Source organism: Protopterus annectens, chromosome 1.part0 (assembly GCF_019279795.1).
Source record: "Protopterus annectens isolate FY-2018-M chromosome 1.part0, PAN1.0, whole genome shotgun sequence".
Classification (NCBI taxonomy): Eukaryota; Metazoa; Chordata; order Ceratodontiformes; family Protopteridae; genus Protopterus; species Protopterus annectens.
Genome location: NC_056725.1, coordinates 562,529,392 through 562,553,561, shown reverse-complemented (window position 1 = coordinate 562,553,561; position 24,170 = coordinate 562,529,392). Strand labels below are relative to the sequence as shown.

Genomic DNA, 24,170 nt, shown 5'->3' with positions numbered 1-24,170 from the left:
TCAGAGAACACATGCATGTATTCATTGTCCAAAAAATGTGTGCAAGGGGCCTATGGTTTGAAAATTGTCCAAAGGTAAACTTAATCTACAACTGGCCAGATGTGTTTACTTTGAATGTTGTTTTAATGCCATTGCGATGAATGTGAGTTTCAGAGACAGAGAAATTTACTGTTAATACTAAGACTGCTTTCATTGTGAGACTGTATTGTTTTATTTAGCAAATGTCTATCAGTGTTTGCACTATAAAATTTGAAATAAAAGTTTTAAATTAAATCCAAATATCTGTAATTATTGTAGAAGTAAAGAAGAAAATATTATGCATGCTGACAGGTTTGAACAGTGTTTATGCTAACTGGAAGAAATAGCCAAGTAATGGGGCACTGGAATGACTGGGGGTGGAGCAGTGCTGTGTGTGTGTGTGTGTGTGTGTGTGTGTGTGTGTGTGTGTGTGTGTGTGTGTGTGTGTGTGTGCGCATGCGCGTGTGTGGGGAGACCTAATCCATTACCCTTCCAATGCCCCCATTTGACTATGGTCCAGCTCTGATAATACTACGAGTGAGACAGATGACTTAACCAGCTACTGTCCCCTAACCAAGTAACTACTTGGTAAGGCAGTGCTGTACAGTTCAACTTTCTTATTCAGTTTTACTGTATGTCAGCTGCATGAATGATTGGGATTCATGAATGAACAGTCATTAAACATGCAGGAAATGCTGTGGTCCTTACCATGTTCTGATAATGAGGGATCTTCTGCTGTGTGAGCTGTCTTTAATACAAGCTCAGCAGTATCAAACTGTGGGTATGAGACAACTTAATGTAGTGTAGTAGGCTTTCCTGCACCACAGGGGAGTCTGTAAATGAGAAATGTTGTTCTGAGCAGAGGAGGTGTTTTTTCTCACTGGTATGTGCTGAACAAAACAATGGAAAAGGATGGGGATCGTGCTGCTTGTCAACAGCGCACCATTGTTAAGAAGGAGTACAGACTGTACTGATACTGCCATGTTGAATGACATATGATTTTGAAGTCAGCTGTTTCAAATATGTAGTAGATAGTTGTTACATACTGGAGCAAGATCATGCAAGGGTTCTTGTACAGTCTTCCTCATTTGCCTTATTTATTTAGCTAGTTTGTTCTTTATTTATTATAAATCCAAATGGGCTTTTTACAACATTCATTAGCATTCATAGCCCTATTCAGTAGCATATGGCTTTTATGAATCTGGCTCTGTATCTTCCCCAAGTCAAATATGAAAAACATAACGTGGAGCATTCCTCACAGAGCTTAACCTGATAAAATCCTTGATTAATACCATGGACAGAAACCACTAAATGCCTGGCTTAGCTGGGGCACTTATTTGATTGTGAAGGGTGGAAATTATCATCTGTTTATCATGTGGATCTATCTAAATACAAAATTTGTTTTGCTACACAACAGTAACCATACAATCAATTAATTTACTGATTTTGTAATCAAGCCCATGTGCTGCATTCTTTTTAATTCTTTCTTGGTTGTACTCTTCAGAGCTACTGAAGGCACTGGAACTTTCTGTGGAACATATTCAAGTAGTAATACATCAATATCCATCTGAATATGATGAATTTCTGGCTTCTACCCAATCCTTATTCTCATAAATCATCACACTGTATGTTTACAATATCAGTTCTTCTAACCATAACAAGCTTCTGGTAAGTGGCCCAGTTTAGGCTGAGTTGCTGTTCCCACTAAATGGAATAAAATCTGTTATCTTTTTATTCATATTCTCACAAGGTATACCTTTCTGAACCAGCAGTTTGATATGATCACCTGGACGGGTATGCAGCTGACACATTCATGGCTTCAATTTGCGTTGTTTTGGATTCAGAGCTTTCTACATTTGTTCAGTCATTGTATTTATACTATGCACCATTGTCTAGTTTAAATGCAATAATTATTAACTTTAAGCTTTTCTGCTCAGATTTTCAACAGATCTTTTTGTCAAATATATGCTGTATTTCATGTATTTTTCACAACTGAACATTTTCTTTTTTCTTTTGTTATACATACTTTAGCATTGTGGTTTATGCTTTTTGCGTATTCTAAAATTTTAATTGTGAGACATTTCTTCTTGCCATGCTTAACAATCACACCTGATGTAGATCTAATCAGAGACTCTTTTCTCATGCTTTCCATGCTTCTTGTGGCTCTTTTTTATTCTCTTGTACTCACTTTGAGCTTTTCTGTTTCAATGTTACATGATTGAAAGAGGTTTGGTTCTGAAGGTCACAGCCATGCTTCAAATAGTTGATACAGAGCAGATTTATGTTTCACCTGATTGTACTTCATGCGGCTAACTTATATATGGCCAAATAGTGCCCTGACATAAGCACTCTCCTGCCTTACCCTCACGTCTGCACATGTGGTGCTAGTCATCTGATCTGCTCCCTAAGCTGTGGTACTCCACACAACAAATATAGAATGGTGTTTTCCAGTTCTCAAAATATATTGTTCATATTCTTTCATTGGGTGGATTATGTTTAAAAGTTTTCAGCAGTACCTTATAAAAAGTTACATACTGTGTTAATGGAGCACAACAGCTTAGGCAGCCTGGATACAGTATATAGTGTCTTGTTTGCAAGAAAGCTGAGTCATTTTGACACAAGTCTGTTGGAGTTGTTTTATGCCATGGGATGTAAAACACTAGTAGCTTAGACTGACATGGAAGGCTTCTGTGGAATTACCTTCTCAGGCCCCCTTTTTTTTCACTTCAAGATTATGAAGCTTCAACTCTTTAATGTTTGACTCTTCTATTCCAGTATGATTTCATAGATAGTTAAATAGTTTCTTCTGACCATGTACTGTGCAGATTGTCTGGCAAATTTGCTGTAAAAATTTGGAAGCACTCAGAAATGGAGTTATCATTTTGAAGACATGGCCAGTTGCCTGAATAGTAAGGCAGTTTACACATTTTAAGGTAATGAATGTGACTACAAGGTGATTCATAGATGTACACTCAGAATTCTTTACATGTGTTGAATATACTGTTTATTGATAAGGGAGGAGGTATGTCCAAATATATGGGATGGAAATATGGCTTAAAAAACAATGATATGGAATACTATGTTTTTATTACAGGAGGGAAATAGTAAAGGCCATACTTTATACAAAGATCTTGACAGTAAAAATTATCTACAGTTTTAGGTTTGGAGCATGTGAGGCACTACCCCTTTTACGACCCTGTCTGTGCAAACAATGCACAGCTAGAGTAAAAAAAAGGCATACAGTAAGTTGACCTCATCAGCACAACTACACAACACGTGATTAATTAAGATTTGAAACATAGCTACTCATTCCATGACTGTCAAAACCAGTCCCAATTCTCTTGAGCGCCTTAAACGCTGACAAGATAATTACATTCACTCTTTGCACATCAGTTACTTCATTTAATGCTAAATTTGTATCTCAGTATTGCGTCTGCTGTTTGATCATCAGCGAATCGTATGACTTTCCAAAGTTACAACTTGTACTTTATTTGATTAAACTCAGTAAAATTCCCATTAACGATGTTTGTGAGGCCTTGTGCCCTCCTAAATAATAGACGGTGAATTTATGGCAGATGTTTAACTTGGCATACTGTAACCTTTGAATGTTTGTCTTCACATAGCAGTACATAATCTCACTCTTCCCTTCTAAATTCAAGTGTGTTATAAACTTCTATAGCTTAGTCGCTCGTAGTATTCAGAAATGTAGCATTCCACACCTTCTTAGGCTTTGGGGGTGGAGGTTCAGCTGACAATCAGAAATAAAATGAATTTCTGCATCTCCACTTTGCTATTCACATTAAAATTAAAATTCCAAAAGACATTTCCTGGAAGCTGTATCTGCAATATTTAAATAACATGAGAAACAATGACTTAATGTGCGATTACTTCTGACAGCAGGCAGTGCATTATATTCAAAATGTGGTAAAAGACACCAGTTTCAATGCCTCGGATTTATCAGCTTTGCTTTTGTAGTGTTCTCGCCTCACTGTAAGACGTTGTCCTGTTCGATCGTCTTCTGTGTGGAGACATGCGTAAAAGGGGTCGTAACTTCGTTGAAGGTTGTGCGTCAGGGTCGGCGACTCGGCACATAAAAATCTACTACCAATCATTAGCGGACCGGAGTTCCACTGTGGCGACCTCTAACCGGGAAAAGCAGAAAGACACAACAACAACATTTATATTAGTAGACTAGAGAAAATTAGACCATATTATGCATATTTAAGACACTGACTGAAGCTAAAGGTACTAATAATTTGAAGGTATACAGATACAATATGATATGTAATGGATACATAGAAATCTATTTAATGTTATTCGTTTGGAATAAGGAGCATGCCTTCTCTGTACCTTGCCCACTTGCAAAACGTTCGGTAAGTCACATCTGAAAAACTCTTTTGCAATATACTTTGATTACAGAGGTTCCAGAAGTATCATTAGTTTTCAGTTATATTTCCTTGATGCTGTCACTTTTGTCACTGAACTTGTGAGGTAATTTTTCTTTTCTGACCAAGTTCAGCTACTGTCACTTTTTTGAAGTAATGTTTGCTTAGGAAATACAATTCTGAGCCATCATACTTTAACAAGAAATAAAGGTTTACACGTTAATACTCTCTGTATATAGATGAGTATGATCAGATCTTTACTTATAACCAACTTATGTGTTCTAGAGATGGATGCTCTAGGACATGGTGCAGATAGATATCTATGTCTGAAACACATAATAAGAGTTATGATCAGACCAAGTCATAATTCTTTTTAGTGCATGTGTTATCTTTTCCATGCTCTATAAGTTACAGAAAAAGTGTAAAAGCTTGAAATGTTTTACATCTTTGAACACTTTAAAGCACAGTGCTGCAACACAGATAACAGGCACAATTGAAATGTCCCTTTGAGGAGCCAACAGCTTTTTTCAGTCTAACACACTTTCTGTTAAAGGTGTAGCTGCGCAAATCTAACAGCTTGTATTGCTGTTTTAGCATTTGCTGTTGTTTTCTTGTAGCTGTCACTTGCCTCTGATAACCTCTAGTGTAAGACTAAAGGTTAACAGTGCTTACAGGTGCTTAACTAAAGTTTGTTAGGCATGACAGGAAGGTACTTAACAAGCATGTTTTCTACTTTCAAAGTGTAATTGTGGTGCTCCATGCACTACAAAGTTAATTTCCATAGCTTGCTTATCAATCTAGCTCATAAATGTAGTACGAGACCTTTACTTGTCACTTTTGAAATTATTATATTATCTGCAAAATGTAGCATTCTGAACTGTAAATACAGAAACAATCACTTAAAACTATATGTAAAAATTAACAATTTTTTAATGAATGTCCCATCAGCTAACAGCAACAAATAAGTTTCTTTTTACATGTTTCTATAGCATTTAATGCAAGTGTTTTACAGCAGAAAAGAATACAGCATCTTAGATTGATACACTGAACTTTCTGACTGATAGTGTTCATATCACAGCTTATAGGATCAACTGCTGCATATCTGTTTTGTATCACATAATAATTTACTATTTTATCATATGCTTTCCTTCTTTACTGTTTAGGCTTTGGAAACATCTCACCACGCACAGAAGGAGGGAAGATTGTTTGCATTATCTATGCCTTATTAGGAATTCCTTTGTTTGGATTTTTGCTGGCTGGAGTTGGTGATCAACTTGGAACAATATTTGGCAAAGGGATTGCTAAAGTAGAGCACATATTTTTTGTGAGTATTACATTAGTATATACATGTGTTTCATAAGAATGAAAATGTTATAATATTGTCAGTTCAAGCTATCTAGTAAGGATTAGATGGGTCTTTGAAGTTATGCAGCTAACAATATATACTACAGAAATTCTGCTGTGAGATGCCTCAACACTGTAAAAACTAGTAGAGTGTTTGTCATAACGCACATGAATGTATGCAAGCTGGAATGTTGCTCCTTAACTGCATCATACTGTTGGTAAAAGCAGATGAGAATTAGTGGCACACATGAAGAAACATAGTGGCTGACAAAAGAGGATGGCTAAACTAAAAACTCTACCCATGGGTTAAATGTACATTTGTGATTGGCTTTAAGACTGATGACACACTATAAATGGGGTGCATTTTTTATGTTTTTTTACAATGATAAAGGCTTTGTGATAAATACAAACCGAAACCGGTCTGTTGATGCACTTTATATATTTACTTTGGTCTCCACTGTCTGCTGGTCATATTTTTTTTGGTTTATCTTCAGTTTTTTCACAGTTGTTTGTATCTTTTTCCATCCCCTACTTAGGTCTTGTCCTTCAGTACCTCTTCTGACAATTAATCCATGTGTCTGACCACCAACTTTATGAAGTAAATATTTAGTGATGTTTGTCTTAAGTCTGTTCTTTGCCATTTATCATTCATGTTGTGCCTTCCCCCATGTTATCCTTCCTGCTCAGTTCAATAAGACTTCCGGTTCCCCTAATAATGTTGTACATCCAAAGTACATTCTCCCATTTCTTTCTCTTCTCCATTGTGTATACGTCCTGTGTTCAGAAACATTTGTCATATTTTGCACCCACCATTCCCAACAGGATCTCTACAAATTTCCACTGTGCTCTAATTGATCTCCAAAACAGGTTCATATCTCTGCAGCTGAACTGTTTTTGGTAACTGGTGCAAAATGATTCAGTGACTTCAGGTACTTTTTGCGCAACAAGTCTGTCTGTCGTCAACTGCTTATTTAAGCTCTTGCAAATTCATATTGCTTGCATCTGTAATGCTACACATCCGACTTAGCTTCACCCATACCCTTCTTCTTTTGCATTTCATCTTTTGAGCATCAGCGTCTTTTCTTGTGAATTCTGTCTTCACATTACATGGTCAGTATATTCAGTGAACAATCCAAATTTATTAAGTTTTGACTGCTTTGCTATTTATATCAACAGTGTACTCAACTTTTCTCCAGGAGTGCACCACAATTCAAAAGCATTGATTTTTCCTGCACACAGGATTCCTTACAGTCCAAATTTCACAATTATGTCATTACTAGGAAAATCATAACTTTGACAATATGGACCTTTGTTGACAATGTGATGTTTTTGCTCTTTAAACTCATATCCAGATTTGCCATAGCTTTCCTCCCAAGAAGCACAACTCTTTTAGTTTTATGGCTGCAGCCACCATCTGCAGAGAACTCTGAGGTCAGTAAAATGAAATTCGTCACTGCATCCATGTCTTTCCCATCTATTTGCAGAAAATTGATAGGCTTAGATGACATCATTTTTTTATATTCAACTTTTCCTCAGTTTTGGCCATCAGAGTGGCATCATCTACATATCTGATGTCTTAATGTCTCTCCCAGCAACTTTGATCCTAGCAACCCAGCATTTCAAATGATATACTCAGAGTATCAGCTAAATAGATAATGTGACAATACGCAGCACTATTGCATCCCTTTCCATAGCCTGGCCCAGCACTAGGTGATCTAGGCAGTTGCCTAGGACCCGTGTTGACTTGGGGGGGACTGATCGTCTGTAAATAAAAAATCCAAAGATCTCGGTAAAAACGGGAGGAATTTAGGACCTTGCAGGAGACTTCTGTTAAAACAAAAAGAAAAAGAAGAACAAACCCTAGAAACCTCTAGGAATAATGTCAACATGAATAATGGGAGATTTGATAGCTAAGCAAGTAGGACCAAGGGAGATTTTGATGGCAATCCAGCACACTGGACTTGACTGCAGCAAGTCACGGGAGATTGCAAACAGAGCAGAGTTTTAGGAGACTTTGATGGCCATCCCGAATGCAGGACTGACTGAAGCCACAGTCAGCACCACCTCAACCGTGAACGCAAATGACAGGTGTGTGTGTGTGTGTGTGTGTGTGTGTGTGTGTGTGTGTGTGTGTGTGTGTGTGTGTGTGTGTGTGTGTGTGTGTGTGTAATGTCCTAGTTAAGTTAGCTGTCTAGTTAAATAACTTTGCTCAGACTCAAACCTTGAGCCTTGATAATTGGCAAGTCAGTGTGCCTTAAACCTCACCACTAGCTGTCAGGTCTCCTTTATTTATTTGTTTGTTTATTTGTGTTGATAAACCCCTGAGGATTACAGTCTATCAGAATTTCACAAGTTGCGTTATTCAGTGTCAGAGGTGCAACAGGTATTCTCTTACCTTTTGTGTAGAAAGCTGTGGGTTTTCTTCCCTCACCAGGTAGATCAATTGCTGATTGTACTGTGCAGCATGAGGGTGGGGAGTCTTCCTTTGGAGATGCCTACTAATTCTAAACTTCTTGTCTGTTCAGCAGACATTCCCTATTGCATATCACCAGCACTCATTTTTTTTTATTTAAGTAACATAGGTAATTTTATTCTTCAAGGGCAACAAGTACTGAATTTGTAGATGAAGCACTGAAATGCAAAGCTAGTTACAGATCTCTTTAACATGGAATTATTCAGATGACTTTTACTTTAGCACAAATTGTGCATATTGACTGTTATTGGTAGATTATAATGACAGCAGTTTGAGTGGCCTTTTATGGTCGAAATGTTTTGGAATGGATAGCCTTGTCATTATTGGTTCATATGTTTTGTTTGACTGCTTACTGGAAAAAAATGTTCAAAAGTACGCATTTAAAATGCACTATAACAAGTGGTGACGTATTAAACAAAGAATATAATTTAAAACAATTAGGAAAGTGAAACAAAGAGCACATGCATTTATACTTGTTTCTAAAAATGTGAGCAGGGGGCCCATGGTTTGAAAACAGCACAAAGGTACATTTAATCCGCCACCGGCCAGATGTATTTTCTATAAATGTGGGTTTCAATGCAGTTTCAATGAATGTGAGTTTCAAGGGCAGAGAAGTTTATTGTTATTCATTCTAAGTCTGTTTTCATTGTGAGACTATATTGTTTTGTTTTTGTTTAGCAAATACCTATTAGTTTTTGTGCTATTTAAATGAAATCCAAATATCTGTGATCATTGTAGAAGTAAAGAAAATAGTACCACACTGACAGGGTTGATTAGTGTTCCTTGTAACTACAGCAAGACAGAGAGGCAAGTAATGTGACTCTAGAATGGCTGCTGGATGGGCAAGCTGGGAGCTGGGGTGCAAGGATGCCCTGGTCCATTACCCTTACAAGGACCCCATCTGACCATGATCCAGCTCCCCATCTGACCATGATCCAGCTCTGCTGCTTTCTCAGTCTTGAAACAGTCAGTAGTTTTGTATTTCACTATAACTGTTGCTTCTTACTCTGAATACATATTCTGCAAGATGCAGATAAGATAACCCAGTATCCCCATTTCCAGAGACATACTTAGTGATGGGTGAAGTGGGCAACTGCCTCTAGTGCAAACTTCCAAAGAGAGCGATTGGCAGGTGCTAGTTATATGAGAGAGCAGTACTGGCAATCAGTGATGATAATTAGTTTGCAGTCATTGTGAAACACTGTATGTAGTAATTTTACTGGAACAAGTCGCTTGTTATTTTATCAGCATGCAGATTGCTACAGTTTTTTGGTCTTCAACTTGGGAAGATTTTTTTTTTTTTGCAAAGGGGCAGGACTTCACTACCTTAACAGCATTCATAAATGAATATTACTGATAATGTGTCTATCATCTCAGTTGAAACATTGCATGAACTAATATAATTATAGTAAGCAGTTTATTACATTAGTAGCCAGCTTTTTTCCTTTGCTTCTCAACTTTAAGAACCAGTTTGGGGATCTGCTTGTGGTACCTGATGACCTAGGTAGACCCTATTTCTTGAAGACTTTGCCACCCAAAGTTTGTTATGGTCCATATAGTCAAAGGCTTTATAATAGTCAATAAAGCAAAAATAAGTATTTTTCTGGAACTCCCTTGCTTTCTCTGTTATCCAATTGGATTTTATCCAATGGATGTTGGCAGTTGGATCTCTGGTGCCTCTACCCTTTCTAAAATCAGTTTGTATATCTAACAGTTATTGGTTCATATATTACTGATTACAGTGTTCCAGACAATGGCTTTATGATCATTATTTATATAGCAGAAAGAATTTCAGAGGGTATCCCCTCTCCAGGAACATCCCTATTAACTTATACATTTCATCTTGGTAAAAATTATTATCACTCACCAACTGAGACAGTCTAACCAGCTGCCCTTTCACTACACTTTTTCTCTAATAAAAAGGGTGGCAACTGTGGATACCCTCTGAAATTTTGCTTGAGAATATGTAATGAGGTATTAAGTAAAAGGAATACAAGGTTTCCACCTATTCTTTGGGGACAAGAATTTAAAGTGCAGGAGCAAAAACAGAAGTCAGAAAGTGAGGCATTTATACTGAGGTATAATTATCAAGCGCCGGACATAATAGAAATAATTAATAGAACATGACTTTTATGTTTCTCTGATGAAAATAAAAAGAAGTTAGGTATGGCCCCTAAAGTAGTGTTTAGTAGGGGGGAAAACATAAAAAATATTCTAGAAAGACCTAAGAAACAAAAACAAGCATCACTGATATATAAATGTGGGGTGTGTAGGAATTGTAAATTTATCATTGATGGGCCGTATGTTTCTGTCCAAGGATATGGGAGGACAATAGCTTGCCCAGGTAGATGCTGTTGTAATACAGCAATAGTGGTATACATCGCAACATGTACAGGATGTTCAGGCTTCTATGTGGGCAAAACAGTTTGTAGATTAAAGGATAGAATATCAGAACACATTAGAGCAATTATTAAGAAGGATGAACATGATGCCCTTTATTTTCATAGTAAAGTTTGTCCGAATTTTAAAAAATTCATCTTTTTTGTGATATATAAAATGAATCCTAGTGATAGAGGTGGTAATGATAGATTGAGGGTGGAAGAAAAGGAATATATTTGGCAGGTAAGATTAAATGCCACTGCCCCCCCCCCCCAGGTCTTAACGATAATATATCTATTATGCCCATTTTAAAACAAACAGCAGAAAGAATTTACGGATTGTGCAATAGACTAAGAACTATTTAAATATAGGGTAATATACATTAGTTTTTTGAATTTTTGTTTTTTATGTTTATGTATTTTATATTTATATTTGTATGAAAATACGTTATTTGGATAAATATTTATTTAAATATTTAGAGAGGAGTATATGTATGAAATGAAGTCACTTATGAATTATTCATGTATTATTTAAATAGGGAACTTGATAGTGTGACAAAGTGATTGGTTGAAGGTAAATTCAAATGTGTATTTATTTGGTGTTGTGGCTTGCTCTCATTAACTCTGATGAAGCCAAAGAGATTGGTGAAAGCGCTTAGTTTATTGAGAGAATCCACTATTCCAGTGGTAATAAAGCATTTTTTTTAAGTTTGCACTGTTTTTTTTTATTTTATTTTCATTGTTAGTGTGTGCCCTTGTTGGGTTATAGTTTGGCTGGTGGAGTTTTGGATTGTGTGGCTTTTTATTCCACTAGTTACAGCTGGATTTTGTTTTATTTATGATGGAGGCAGCTATTTCTGAGCTGACAACATCGGTGCAGAGACTCACATCTCTGCTAGTTAAAGATGGAATGGAGAAAGATTTAGCTACTATGTTGATGAGTACCCAGGCGGAAATTTTTACTCTACACTCACCCATTCCTGGTGAGGCTCAAACAGCTACAATGGGGTCTTTCCGGAGCCACAATGTGATGGATGACATCAGTTCCTGGCTACACCCACCTGTTTTGGGGTTCTCGGACTTGAACGCAGAGAGAACCGAAAGGCTCGTGTTGAATAAACAAATTTCTAATTTTGAAGTGACGTAAGAAATACAGAGCACTACAACTTGATGAGACTGTGGAAGCTGCCAACGGGTATAGAAGGTGGAAGTACAGCGTACTATGAGTTAATTGATTTATTCAACAAAAAGGGCCTTACTATGATGGGCATTATCATCAAAAACAACTCAAGTAAGTTAAAAATGATGGAAAAAGAACTAATCACAATGAATCAAGCAATTTTTAATGATTTATTGTTTGTTGAGTATGTAAATAGTTACCAGAAAGTGATCAGTAATATAGACAAATTTGTTAAGAAAAATGTAGACGTTAAATCTAGGAAACTGACCCATGATTTGAATGATTATAAAAACAAAAGAGCCTATCCTGCTGGTGGCGACATTTAGTGATGTTACTGAAACTATTAATAATGAAGGAGAATGAGCCCCATTAACGGAAGAAAGATATGATACTAATAATAGATCGGAAAACAACTTGTTGTTGTTGTTTGTCTTTTGGCTTTTCCCGGTTAGTGGTCACCACAGTGGAACTCCGGTCCGCTAATGATTGGCAGTAGATTTTCACGAATGCCAAGGTGCCAGCTCGGTGTTCAACCTTCAACTAAGGTGCGCCCATTTGCACATGTCTTTTGAACGCCCACCCAACTGCGGGGAGGACATGCAGACTCCACACAGAAGGCATTCCCCGCACTCCAGCTGAGAATCAAACAGGAGAACCTCTTGTTGTGAGGCAACAATGCTACCGCTGCACCACCGTGGATACAATAACACAACGGCCATTTTTTAAATGCTCCACAACAGTTAAGGAGGTCCAAGAGACTTATGAACAGGAACAAAAAAGGTTACAAAAATCAATATTATGGGACTTACCAACAGTCCCACGGACAATACAATAGGGGCAAACAATGGAAAAGGAACAGGAGATATTGATTAATACCTCAGAGATATGTGAATATGGTACAGTTAATATATGTTTTAATCATGAGGGTCAATTAGACTTGTTTAGTAATTTAGACCACTATGTATATGATTTTGTTAACTGGGAAAATCTTGAAAATGTGAATGGGGAACTACCTGGTTGTGATTATGACAATCGTGATGTAATGCAGTGTGACACTGTAAGAAAAAATGGTTTTACCATTTACAGTTTTTCTGCAGTTGTTATTGATGAAACACATCACAAAGTGTTGAGTAAAGATATTTCCTTTGTCCCTTCATTTAAATTGGATGTTGTTGATTTATTCACTAGTTTACTGTATACAAGAAAGCTGAATTTGAAATTATATTTTTCAGACAAAAATGAGATGCGTGCAGCCCCACAAGGTATTCTTACTAGGAGAAGTACATTTTTACCCCCAAGTAATATTGAGGTCATTATTTTTGAAAAAAAGTATGCCAATGAAATGAGAAATGTTTTAAAAGTAAATTGCAAAGGTTGTGACAATCTAAGCAGTGATGAAAGAAGGGTTTTAATTGATCTAGCAAATAATGGTGAACTTAGAATAATGAAACCCGATAAGGGTGGGGGAACTGTGATTATGACTCAGAGTGATTATGATTCAAAAATGCAGCAGTTACTAAATGATACAAATGTATAACAAAATATATCAAGGACTGAGATACATATAGCCTGTAATAAAATTGATTTACACTTAATGGATGCTCTTTTCCATGGGGAGATAGATGAGACTGAGTTTAATTTTCTTAAAGTAAACCACCTAAGAATCCAGGTTATCTTTGGTATCCCCAAGATCCACAAAAATATTTATAACCCTCCCTTTAGACTAATTGTTGCAGCGGGAGGTTCAAAGACTGAACCTCTTGCTGCATATGTGGAATTGGGGATCAAGAATGTAATAAAAGACATAGCACATATTCTTAGGGACTCATGGCACTGCTTAGAGTGCTTGAAAAAGGTTAATATTAATGAGGAATTTTCATTTTCAACCATTGATATAGAAAATTTATATACTACTATTCTACATGTTGAGGGGTTGAATTACTTTAGGGAAAGCTTATACAAAAGTAGGAGGTTAAACATGACAAAAATCAATGTTTTAGTTGACCTGATGGAAATTGTACTGAAGAATCATTATATTTTATTTGAGGGGGAATTGTTCCATCAGATGTCTGGAGTTGCCATGGGGGCCAGATGTGCTCTGGGATTTGCTAATCTGGTGTTATGCTATTGGGAAAACTTGTTCATTTTCCAGTCTATGCACAAGGATAAAATTAAACGATATAATAGATTTTTGGATGATATTCTTATCCTTTGGAAAGGAAGTGAAACAGATGTTAATATGTTTGTGGAGTATTTGAATCATACTACCCCCTTCTTTAGGTTTACAAGTCATTGGCATGCAAATATGGCAAATTTTTTGGATGTAAAAATTAAAAAAAAGAGTTGGGATTACAGAGCAATATATATATAGGAAAGAGACATATAGTAACTCCCTTTTACATTTTAACAGTTGCCACTCTTTCTATCAGAGAAAAAGTGTAGTGAAAGGGCAGATGGTTAGACAGTCTTGATTGGTGAATGATAATAATTTATACCAAGATGAAATATATAAGTTAATACGGATGTTCCTGGAGACGGGATACCCTCTGAAAATGCTCTTGAGAATACATAATGAGGTATTAAGTAAAAGGAATACAAGGTTTCCACCTATTCTTTGAGGACAAGAATTTAAAGTGCAGGAGCAAAAACAGAAGTCAGAAAGTGAGGCATTTATACTGAGGTATAATTATCAAGCACCTGACATAATAGAAATAATTAATAAAACATGGCTTTTATGTTTCTCTGATGAAAATAAAAAAGAAGTTAGGTATGGCCCCTAAAGTAGTGTTTAGTAGGGGGGAAAACATAAAAAATATTCTAGAAAGACCTAAGAAAGAAAAACAAACATCACTGATATGTAAATGTGGGGTGAGTAGGAATTGTAAATTTATCAATGATGGGCCGTATGTTTCTGTCAAAGGATATGAGAGGACAATAGCTTGCCCAGGTAGGTGCTGTTGTAATACAGCAATGGTGGTATACATCACAATATGTACTGGATGTTCAGGCTTCTACATGGGCAAAATAGTTTGAAGATTAAAGGATAGAATATCAGAACACATTACAGCAATTAAGAAGGATGAACATAATGCCCTTTATTCACATAGTAAAGTTTGTCTGAATTTTAAAAATTTCATCTCTTTTGGGATAGATAAAATTAATCCTAGTGATAGAGGTGGTAATGACAGATTGAGGGTGGAAGAAAAGGAATATATTTGGCAGGTAAGATTAAATGCCACTGCCCCCCCCCCCAGGTCTTAACGATAATATATCTATTATGCCCATTTTAAAACAAAGAGCAGAAAGAATTTAGGAATTGTGCAATAGACTAAGAACTATTTAAATATAGGGTAATATGCATTAGTTTTTTTGAATTTTTAAATGTTTTTATATGATTATGTATTTTATATTTATATTTGTATGAAAATAAGTTATTTGGCTAAATGTTTATTTAAATATTTAGGGAGAGGTATATGTATGAAATGATGTCACTTATGAATTATTCATGTATTATTTAAATAGGGAACTTGATGGTGGGGCAAAATGATTGATTGAAGGTAAAATCAAATGTGTATTTATTTGGTGTTGTGGCTTGCTCTCATTAAGTCTGATGAAGCCAAAGAGATTGGTGAAAGCACTTAGTTTATTGAGAAAATCCACTATTCCAGTGGTAATAAAGCGTTTTTTTGTTTGCACTGTTTTTTTTATTTTATTTTCATTATTACTTTCATGTTTCAATGAGTTTGACAATTAGCTTCTAATAATTTTTCTGTTCAGTGATGCTTGTGTTTCTCTGACCTTTTTGAGCTTTCCCTGTTCTTGTTAGAGCCTATCTTTTTTGGTATTTGGCATTTGTATATATATATATATATATATATATATATATATATATATATATATATATATATATATATCCTTCATTTGAAATATGTGGTCTTGATGCACTTCTGTTTGTAAAGCCCTTTCATGGTCACTGTGTGGTATTCAGGCAAATGTCACTAAAAGACCTGTCTGGGTGATGCCAATGTGTCCATTAGTGCAATGGGGATGCTCTGCTGTTCAGGGGTATGATGGGGACACACTGAGCAGCATCTCATTAGTGGCTGATTATCATATCTCTAAATCTTCAACATACAAATCCAGACATACACACACACACACACACACACACACACACACACACACACACACACACACACACAAAACCACACACACACAACCACACACACACTCACACACTCACATGCAGCTTTGCAGTATTAAGTGCACCTGCCACACCCACTGCTACTCCTAACAACTGTTTATAGTGTCCCCCTCAAAGATTAAAACATTACTACTTATAACAATTTCCATGAAGTCATGCAACAAAGAAATAGCTTTGTGTAAAAACAGTGGAGACATGGAAACTGCTTCATAAAACCTTTGCAATTCTGTTATTTGGGGGATCACAGTGAACAAGTCTTTTGTATCCAAAATAACCAAAATTTCACGACTACTCTAATATTTTGAAAACAAACTTAAAAAAGTGCCAAGAATCTTTAAAGACATAGTCCTTATCTGAAAACAATGTTGTTAACTTACAGTCCACAAAAATGCCAAAGGATTCAGAACTTAGTCATATCAGTCTGTCATTTCACTAGCTAATTGTTCTAATACACAGCTTGCAAATTACCTAGATAATTTCTTTACTTGGGGTTAGCAAGATGACATGACATTTAACAGCAATAAATGCTCAATTATTCATTTCAGAGCCGCTAATTATTGTTATCCCCGTGTGTTAGACAATTTTGTCTCTTATGTTGCTAATCAAGCTAAGGATTTGGGAGTTATTGTTGACTTATCAACTTCAGCTGACTTTCATATAAATAATGTTGTTAGGAAATGTTATGGTTTGATAAAAAAAATAATTTTTTTTGGACTTAACAATTCTGTCCATAGATTTTAATGGCTCAACTATTTTCTACCTGTATTTGATCTATAATTGAATACTGTGGCTTTTTGCTTGCTAGGAGTATCACAAATGACAATCTTTGAGAGAAATCAAAGAACATTTACTAGACACGTTGTTAGTTGAGGCCTTACCATATGCAAGGAGGCTCAAAAGTGCGTCTTTCTAGTCAGTATCCCTATATATCTTCTTCACTTTCTGTTCCCGTACTTTTTAATGTTTTGTTCCACCTTCCAAGACATATTCTCATATTGGTCTTTCTTGTAGAAAATAGCAAGTCTTGTGCAACAGATTCAATTGCAACATTAATGTCCCTCTTCAATTTCATCTATCATTTTCTTTAATAATAATTTCCATTGATTTACAGCCTGTAACATTAAATAACTTGAGTTATTCACTGTGCATTATCAAGACCCACTACCATGCCATTAGGATATTTACATTTCTTCTACCCCTTTGGAAAATGTTTCTTAACAATGCACTGTTCACAGTACAAATTCTTAACTTGTAATTTTTTAAAACTGAATAACTTGTTTTCCAAGATCTGAATCTGATGCTTTAGACTTCCTCGTCCATGTGAATCAGACAGATTGAAAATAATACTCTTAACAAACCAATCATTGATGTTAGTTCACACAGTAAGCCTATTTACTTCAGAAATTGAGTCACCTACTCTTAAATTATTAATAATATTTGAGTCACAATCCTTAGTGTTGCTGACGTTCTTCTCTTTGGTTCACTTCAACCATCATTACATCAGGTATACAGGCCTAAGATGATGACTGCATAATTTCCTTTGGTAATGCTGTCGCCATTGTGTCTGTAAAATCCTGAAAAGTTTAATTTCCACATGAAGGTGTCATCAGTTAGCAATGGTTACATTAGTTAGGAAATTGTAGGAAGGAAAAGAACATACAGAAAAAGATGGATTTTTCGGGAGTAGATTATGATGATCTAGCAGAGAACATCAAAGATTTGTTTGGAAGACAAAATAAAGGAGCAAATAATTTAAGGTAAAGTGTCACGGTGCATTATTCAGAGCTATGAAGAAGGATTTGAGAAAGAGACAAAAAGGTTGAAAGTATGACTGATCTGACTAATCAACCAGTTTTATGTCTCTGTTACCCGAGAAGCTGTCAAGGAAGTAGCAGTAGATATGATCTACCTTGACTTCATAGATTCATAGATTGTTACTTGGCTAATGACCTGGGGGAGGGGCTTCTAATTCTAGTCAAGTTTTCCCAAAATAATACTGATGTCCTGTATCCAAATAGGACATTTAGGGACAGGCATTTATAAGCTACCTCTGACCGTAAGGGATATGGGTGCCAGGTCCTGTGTAAATTTCCTGTTCCCCATCCACTGGTCTGGGATGTGCTTAAATTTGGTAACAGACAAACTCAATTTCACATGGATGGGAAGCTTGTTACATAGGACGGGCAATCTCTGGGACACATACCTATCTCTTCGGCATGTTGTACTTAAGTCACAGACAAAATTCAGGTCCTTAGACCTTGTATTTCTGATACTGTTCGACTTGCATATATGACAGAGATTCAAAAGTATGGGTTATGTGGATGCCTTGTAAGCCAGGCATAGATCACCACTCAACAACCTATAGGAGACTGAGTAGAGGGAAAGGGCTTTAAGGTACTCTGCATAAGGCAGGTTTGTTATGGCGTGTATTCTTTTTGTAAGAAACCTCTGAGGTCGCTCTAGTTGCTGCATATGCCTTGTCAGGCACATATGGAAGGGAGCATTGTATCTTATGATTGGTCTGACAAGGGCAGAGTACAGTGGGATAATGACCTTTTTGGATCTAGATGCTACACCCCACAGGAAGGTTTTTGAATTGTTCCGACAGAGGCTGCTATGAAACCTACAGCTGATGAGGGCAGAATAAAGGATGAAAAATGCAGTTTTACTCTGCCAAACAAACTGTGTATGTTCAGGAGAAGTTTTTGTACCCTTACCAGATACTATGTGTTTCAGTACAAAAATATAATTTTGTTGATGTTCTGACACTGTTTTGTGTGTCTATATACAATGCTCTGCTATCTTTCTTATTTTAATATCTCTGCAGTCTCTGCTATTATTTCCAGTAAAGTATGTACAGTTTACTATCCCAAACTCTTTATTGTGCATGATAAATCAAACATGAGGTGCTGTAGGAATATCTTTCTAATACTCCATCTGTGACATTTTGAAATGTATTATTCAAATAAGGACTGTTAGACATAAACGTGCTTTGCTTACACTGATAAACAAGAAAATATTACTCTTTTTGTGCCCTTAAAGAGGGACAATATGTTTATAGTTCATAGAGTAGCATTAGGCTAACTGCCATTTGAGAGCCATTTTAAGCCTAGCCAATTATCCCCTGCGAGATTCAAACCTTGTACCTTGTGTTTGTAAGGCAAGCACCTTAACCATTAGGCCACCCTACTTTCCAGTAAGTTTCTTGTCCTTTGTACTATCAAGAAAAGGTTTGCAACCTACAACTCTGCTTACTTTTTCATTTCCAAGCAAAACCTCTCCATTTTTACTAATCAAATCTTTCAGCTGCTGAGAATCTCTAGAAAAGATTTAGAATGTATGATACTTGGTTGTTTCACTTTCTGGATGATAAAAAAAAGAACATGAATATTCAACAAATAGTGCATTGAAGGTAAAAACATACTAATAATGCACTTGGGTATTAACATAATACCATAAAATAGTATATGGGTACAATTATAGATATAGATATAGATATATAGATATATAGAACTGAACCTGAAGCTCTCTTGAAGCTAAAACCAAAGTATTTGAACTTAAATTTGCATCCAGAGAAGTGAATTTAGACTACTTCACTTATTTTACCATTTAAGTCAGTTGTGTGTGATTCATGTTTATATTTATGGCATTTTATCTGACTTTGGAGTTACAGCTATTAATTAAAGGCATTTTACTGTTTGCACCACTGTTACAAGTAGGTTCTGTCCTGTGCCTAGGTATTTAAAACAGCTTTGAGTGGGTTCTTTCATTTTTTATGTATTTTTACTATTTCTTCTCTGACTCTAAAGCTACAGCTGTAAATTAAATGTATTTGTTTTTACATTTGCATTGTTGTTTTTATCTGCTCTTAAGAGGATTAATCAGAATAGATGCATCTATTCCTGGGCTTCAGTCATTTTTCAGACTTGGAGCAAACAAACAATTTTAGCCATCTGTGTGAGTTTTGTCTAGAGCTTGTGGTCATTATCCCAAAGACAGTAGAAGAGATAAACACTATTGGTTAGAGCTTTAACTGTTTCCTAACTTCATTTCTTGTAGTGCTATGTTATATTGCAAGAGCTATCAGCAATTTGTATCTTTAAGACTCTTGAAAGCTGCAGTCTCACCTTAAAAGTGCTCCAGATTATGTGGAACGCACCTCATTTAAGGCATGGCGCTTACACAGTTCCTTAATCTTTGCAGTAAGAGTGTTGGGTCTGCATTGAGCATTCTGATTGTGTCATTTACCACAAAAGTAGCCAATTAGTATGCATAGTAGTAATATGAGCCAATCAGAGGTCGACTTCTGATGCAAGGTAATTCAACTAGGAGAAGCTGAAACATGACCAATCAGTGAGAGACTTTGGGGCTACAGTTTTCACACCACCGCCATCCATTTAAAAAAAAGGTGTTGTGGGATGCAGATTAATTTACTTTGTAGATTTAACATCAGTCTGAAATTCATCAGTGAAGAAGAAGGTAACAGTGGCTTTTTCTGTAGGAGGGCAGCAGCTTCAGGACTCATGAGGTTCCTGGCATGGATTAGCTTGGTGGCCAGCAAACTTTTGGGGACTGCAGCAGTTCAATTTCATGCTGCAGGCAAGGAGATAAGGACTGTGGATGTGGGACAGAACAGAAGAACGATGGAGAGTGGAGACTACAGTGTAATTTGCAAGCCACTACCCAAAATAATCTGCAATTTCTTCTCTGGGGAAGAATACCTATTGGTGGTGTATCTTTGGCTACAGGTAAATGCATAATTTTTAGCCCACATTTTACTAGAGAAGTGGAGAAAGTATACTCAGACTTTTCTGTAGTGTAATTTGCAAGCCACTACCCAAAATAATCTGCAATTTCTTCTCTGGGGAAGAATAGCTATTGGTGGTGTATCTTTGGCTACAGGTAAATGCATAATTTTTAGCCCACATTTTACTAGAGAAGTGGAGAAAGTATACTCAGACTTTTCTGTATTTTTATAGTTTGTATTGAAGAGGATAGGGGGAATTCTCTACCATGTATTGGTGGAGGGGAGAGGAAAGTCTGGCAAGTTAGTATTTTTAGAGGACTAGGAGAATTCTGGAAACTTGTTCTTTCATGTTTGCACTGTCCATAGGAAGGCAGAAGAGCTTACTAATAACTTTGAGTAGGAGCTCACATGATTTCAAAAAATGTTATTTTGCTGAGTTAATGTGATTCAATATTATTTACCATGAATGCCAGTAAAGTCTTTTGTGTATTATAGGTCTACTGTTGTAGACAATAGGGGAATTCTCTGTTGTGCATCTGGGGGGGGGGGGGGGTAAGGAAATTCTAGAAGCTTAAGTGTTTTATGTTTACAGGGCTGCAGTTACACTCTCCTTCCCGCTGTCTGTAGAAGGGCAAAACAGCCTACTAATAACTTCAACTAGGAGCTCACCAGGTGGCAAAAATGTGTCACTTTGTACTTACAAGTACCTTTTATGCATTATATGAATCAATATCATTTATTATAAATATCTGTTCAAATTGTTTTAACACTGATTGTGTGACTGACCCTTTCAATGAGGAACTTCAAGGAACATGGACTTTAGCTCAAAATATTCCTTATAATGAAGTACACTTAAGAAGTGTTGTTTAATAAATCATGTGAAATGTAATTTCTCAGTGAAAAAATGCATAGGTTGTCAGAGCTCAGTCTTAAGCAGAGCTGCTGCTTTTATCTGATTACAAGTGGATGATTTGTCATTGATTGCATATTTAGTTAGTGTTTTTGCTGATTATGCATTACTTTATTTATTTCAGTTACACTCTGCATTTTTTCTAAAATAATTTTACATCCATACAATGCTAATTCTTTGCTGATATATTCTTCAAATTTCTGATATTGTTTGAAAGATAACTTCAGCCAGGCATGGTGTAAATGGGGCATTTTCACACAGTGCAAAAATAAGGTGTTCCACATTTTGCCTGTTTGTCACACATTGTCTGGGTCTGTGTTCCACACTAACCTCTTAAGAGGCTGAGACCTTTGGCTGTAGCTCTCCAAAGCTAAAACCATTTTAAATCCCAGGAAGTACATTTAGACTACTGCACTTATCTTACCATTTAAATATTTTTTTTTTGTTCCTCACCCACCCTTTGTCTTTTGTGGTTTTAAACTTGGTGGCTTTTGAACTGCCCACCCCCCTCTGACTATTTGGCCTTGGAAGCCCCTCTCTGTCTTATCCCCTGTCATAGCTCTCAACCAATCAGAGACATATTCAGAAAGAATCAAGGACACTTTCAAAATATTACTACTATTAACTTAAGGCATTGGCAGATTAAGAGAATGTGAATTAATATATATTTTCTGAAGTAAAAAGAACTCTACAACTAATTATTGTCATCATTTATTAAGTGTAATTCAACACATTTTCTTGGAAAGTCACCAGTTTTAGGAGGGATTAAGAGGAATAGAATTAAAATTTGAGTCAAAATCAGGGACATTTGAGAGGCTTGTCCCCTGTATACTTGGTCTTGGAAGTTCCTCCCAGTCTCATCACCTGTGCTCATTTTACTGGTCACTGAAAGATCACACTTCGAAGGTCCCCTTAGACTGGTCACCTATATCTCATGCACTTTCTGATTTTTATTACATATTCAGCTGTGCTTTTATTCACCTTCATTTCATAAATTTATTTCTGCATTTCTGCCACTTCTCTCATTTTGTACACTTGTCCAAAACTTTAGCCTGATCTGGTACTACAGACTTGCAATTAGATTCTGAGTAGTGAGGTTATTATGGTTTACTGCATGATCTGTGCTCCAAACAGTGTTTCTTTTTAATCACAAATGAAGTTAAACTGCTACATTTTTTGGCTTATATATATTTTAACTGCATTTACTGTCACTTTCATTTCATTTTTTCTAACAATCATCTATTATCAGCAGCAAAGATCTTTATAATATTCTAATTACCTACAGAAACCCCTGTATGACCAGGAATGCCTTAGTACCTACTTATATGATCTGGAGTCACTCAGCATTAAACCCAACACCATCATTCTGGGTGACTTCATATAGTTAGCTGTAGACAGGGAAGCACATACCAACACTAGTGAGCAAGTCCAGCGATTCCTAGACTTTGTTAACGCAAATGCTCTGGACCAGCTAGTCAGAGTGCCCACTAGGAGAATCAAAATTTCTGACCTTGTTCACAAGAATATGGGGGAATTATGCTCCACCCCTTATGTAACATCCTCACTAGTCATGTCCAACCACAAAATAGGCTTCTTACAATAAAACAAAAAATCAGAGATCTACACTGTCTCAGGAACATACAGAAATTTCTCCAAGGCAAACTTCCTACTTCTAAGTGATATCTGTCAAGTTTCAAATCCACCCAAAACCCAGAAAATTCTACTGCTTATGTAGAAGCACACACTGCTAACTTATATCAGCATGTAATAACTGCACAGAAGCAGCTGTATCCAGAAGAAGCAAGTGCAGGGTAAACCCTAAAAATAAACCTCTGGTGGAGCCACGGTCTCAACAAGCTTTGTAACAAAAGGAAGAAAACTGTGACCAAAACTAAGAAGTTCAGTACCTAGCATGTTCAAAACCAGATCATTAAATTAAATAAGCAACAGAAGAGTCTAATTAAATCCATCAATGCCATATTTAAAGCAAAAATAGCCACCCAGGCCAAGGACAACCATGAGGCATTCTTCTGCTATGTCCATAATCTCACAACTGCTACACAACAGCGCACTAAGATGATTGTGAATGGCACCACCTATATCAGACATGAAGATACAGCAAACCTGCTGGCTTATAAATTCATCTTTGACCTTACCCTCCACTCACCCAAAAATCTCACATGAAACCAATACACTGTCCCACAGGATCAAGTACCAGAAGCTAAAAGTCTCTAAGATCAAAAATATTGCATCTATGGGACTCGGCAATGTCCCCGGATGAATCCTGAATAGCATGAATCATGACTAACAATACTCTTCAACATCAGCCTCCAAATGTCCTTTGTACCAAACGAATAAAGGACAGCAACAGTCATACGCCTGTATAAGGGAGGGCCATCAACAGACTTGAGTAACTACTACCACATAAGTCTGACCAGCCTCATATGTAAAGCCATGGAAAGATTTATCAATGAATTAATCAATAAGGATATAGGAAACCTCCAATCAATGCATCCATCCCAGTTTGGTTT

At 36.4% G+C, this 24,170-nt stretch overlaps 1 protein-coding gene across 1 annotated transcript in view; it reads left to right on the top strand.

The window, feature by feature from the left end:
- Positions 1–24,170, top strand: part of KCNK2 (potassium two pore domain channel subfamily K member 2) — a 2,050,773-nt gene that overhangs the window by 1,080,631 nt on the left and 945,972 nt on the right. Inside the window, exon 4 of the mRNA XM_044061365.1 lies at positions 5,567–5,727. Coding sequence (XP_043917300.1) covers positions 5,567–5,727 — 161 coding nt within the window. The remainder of the gene's footprint in view (positions 1–5,566; positions 5,728–24,170) is intronic.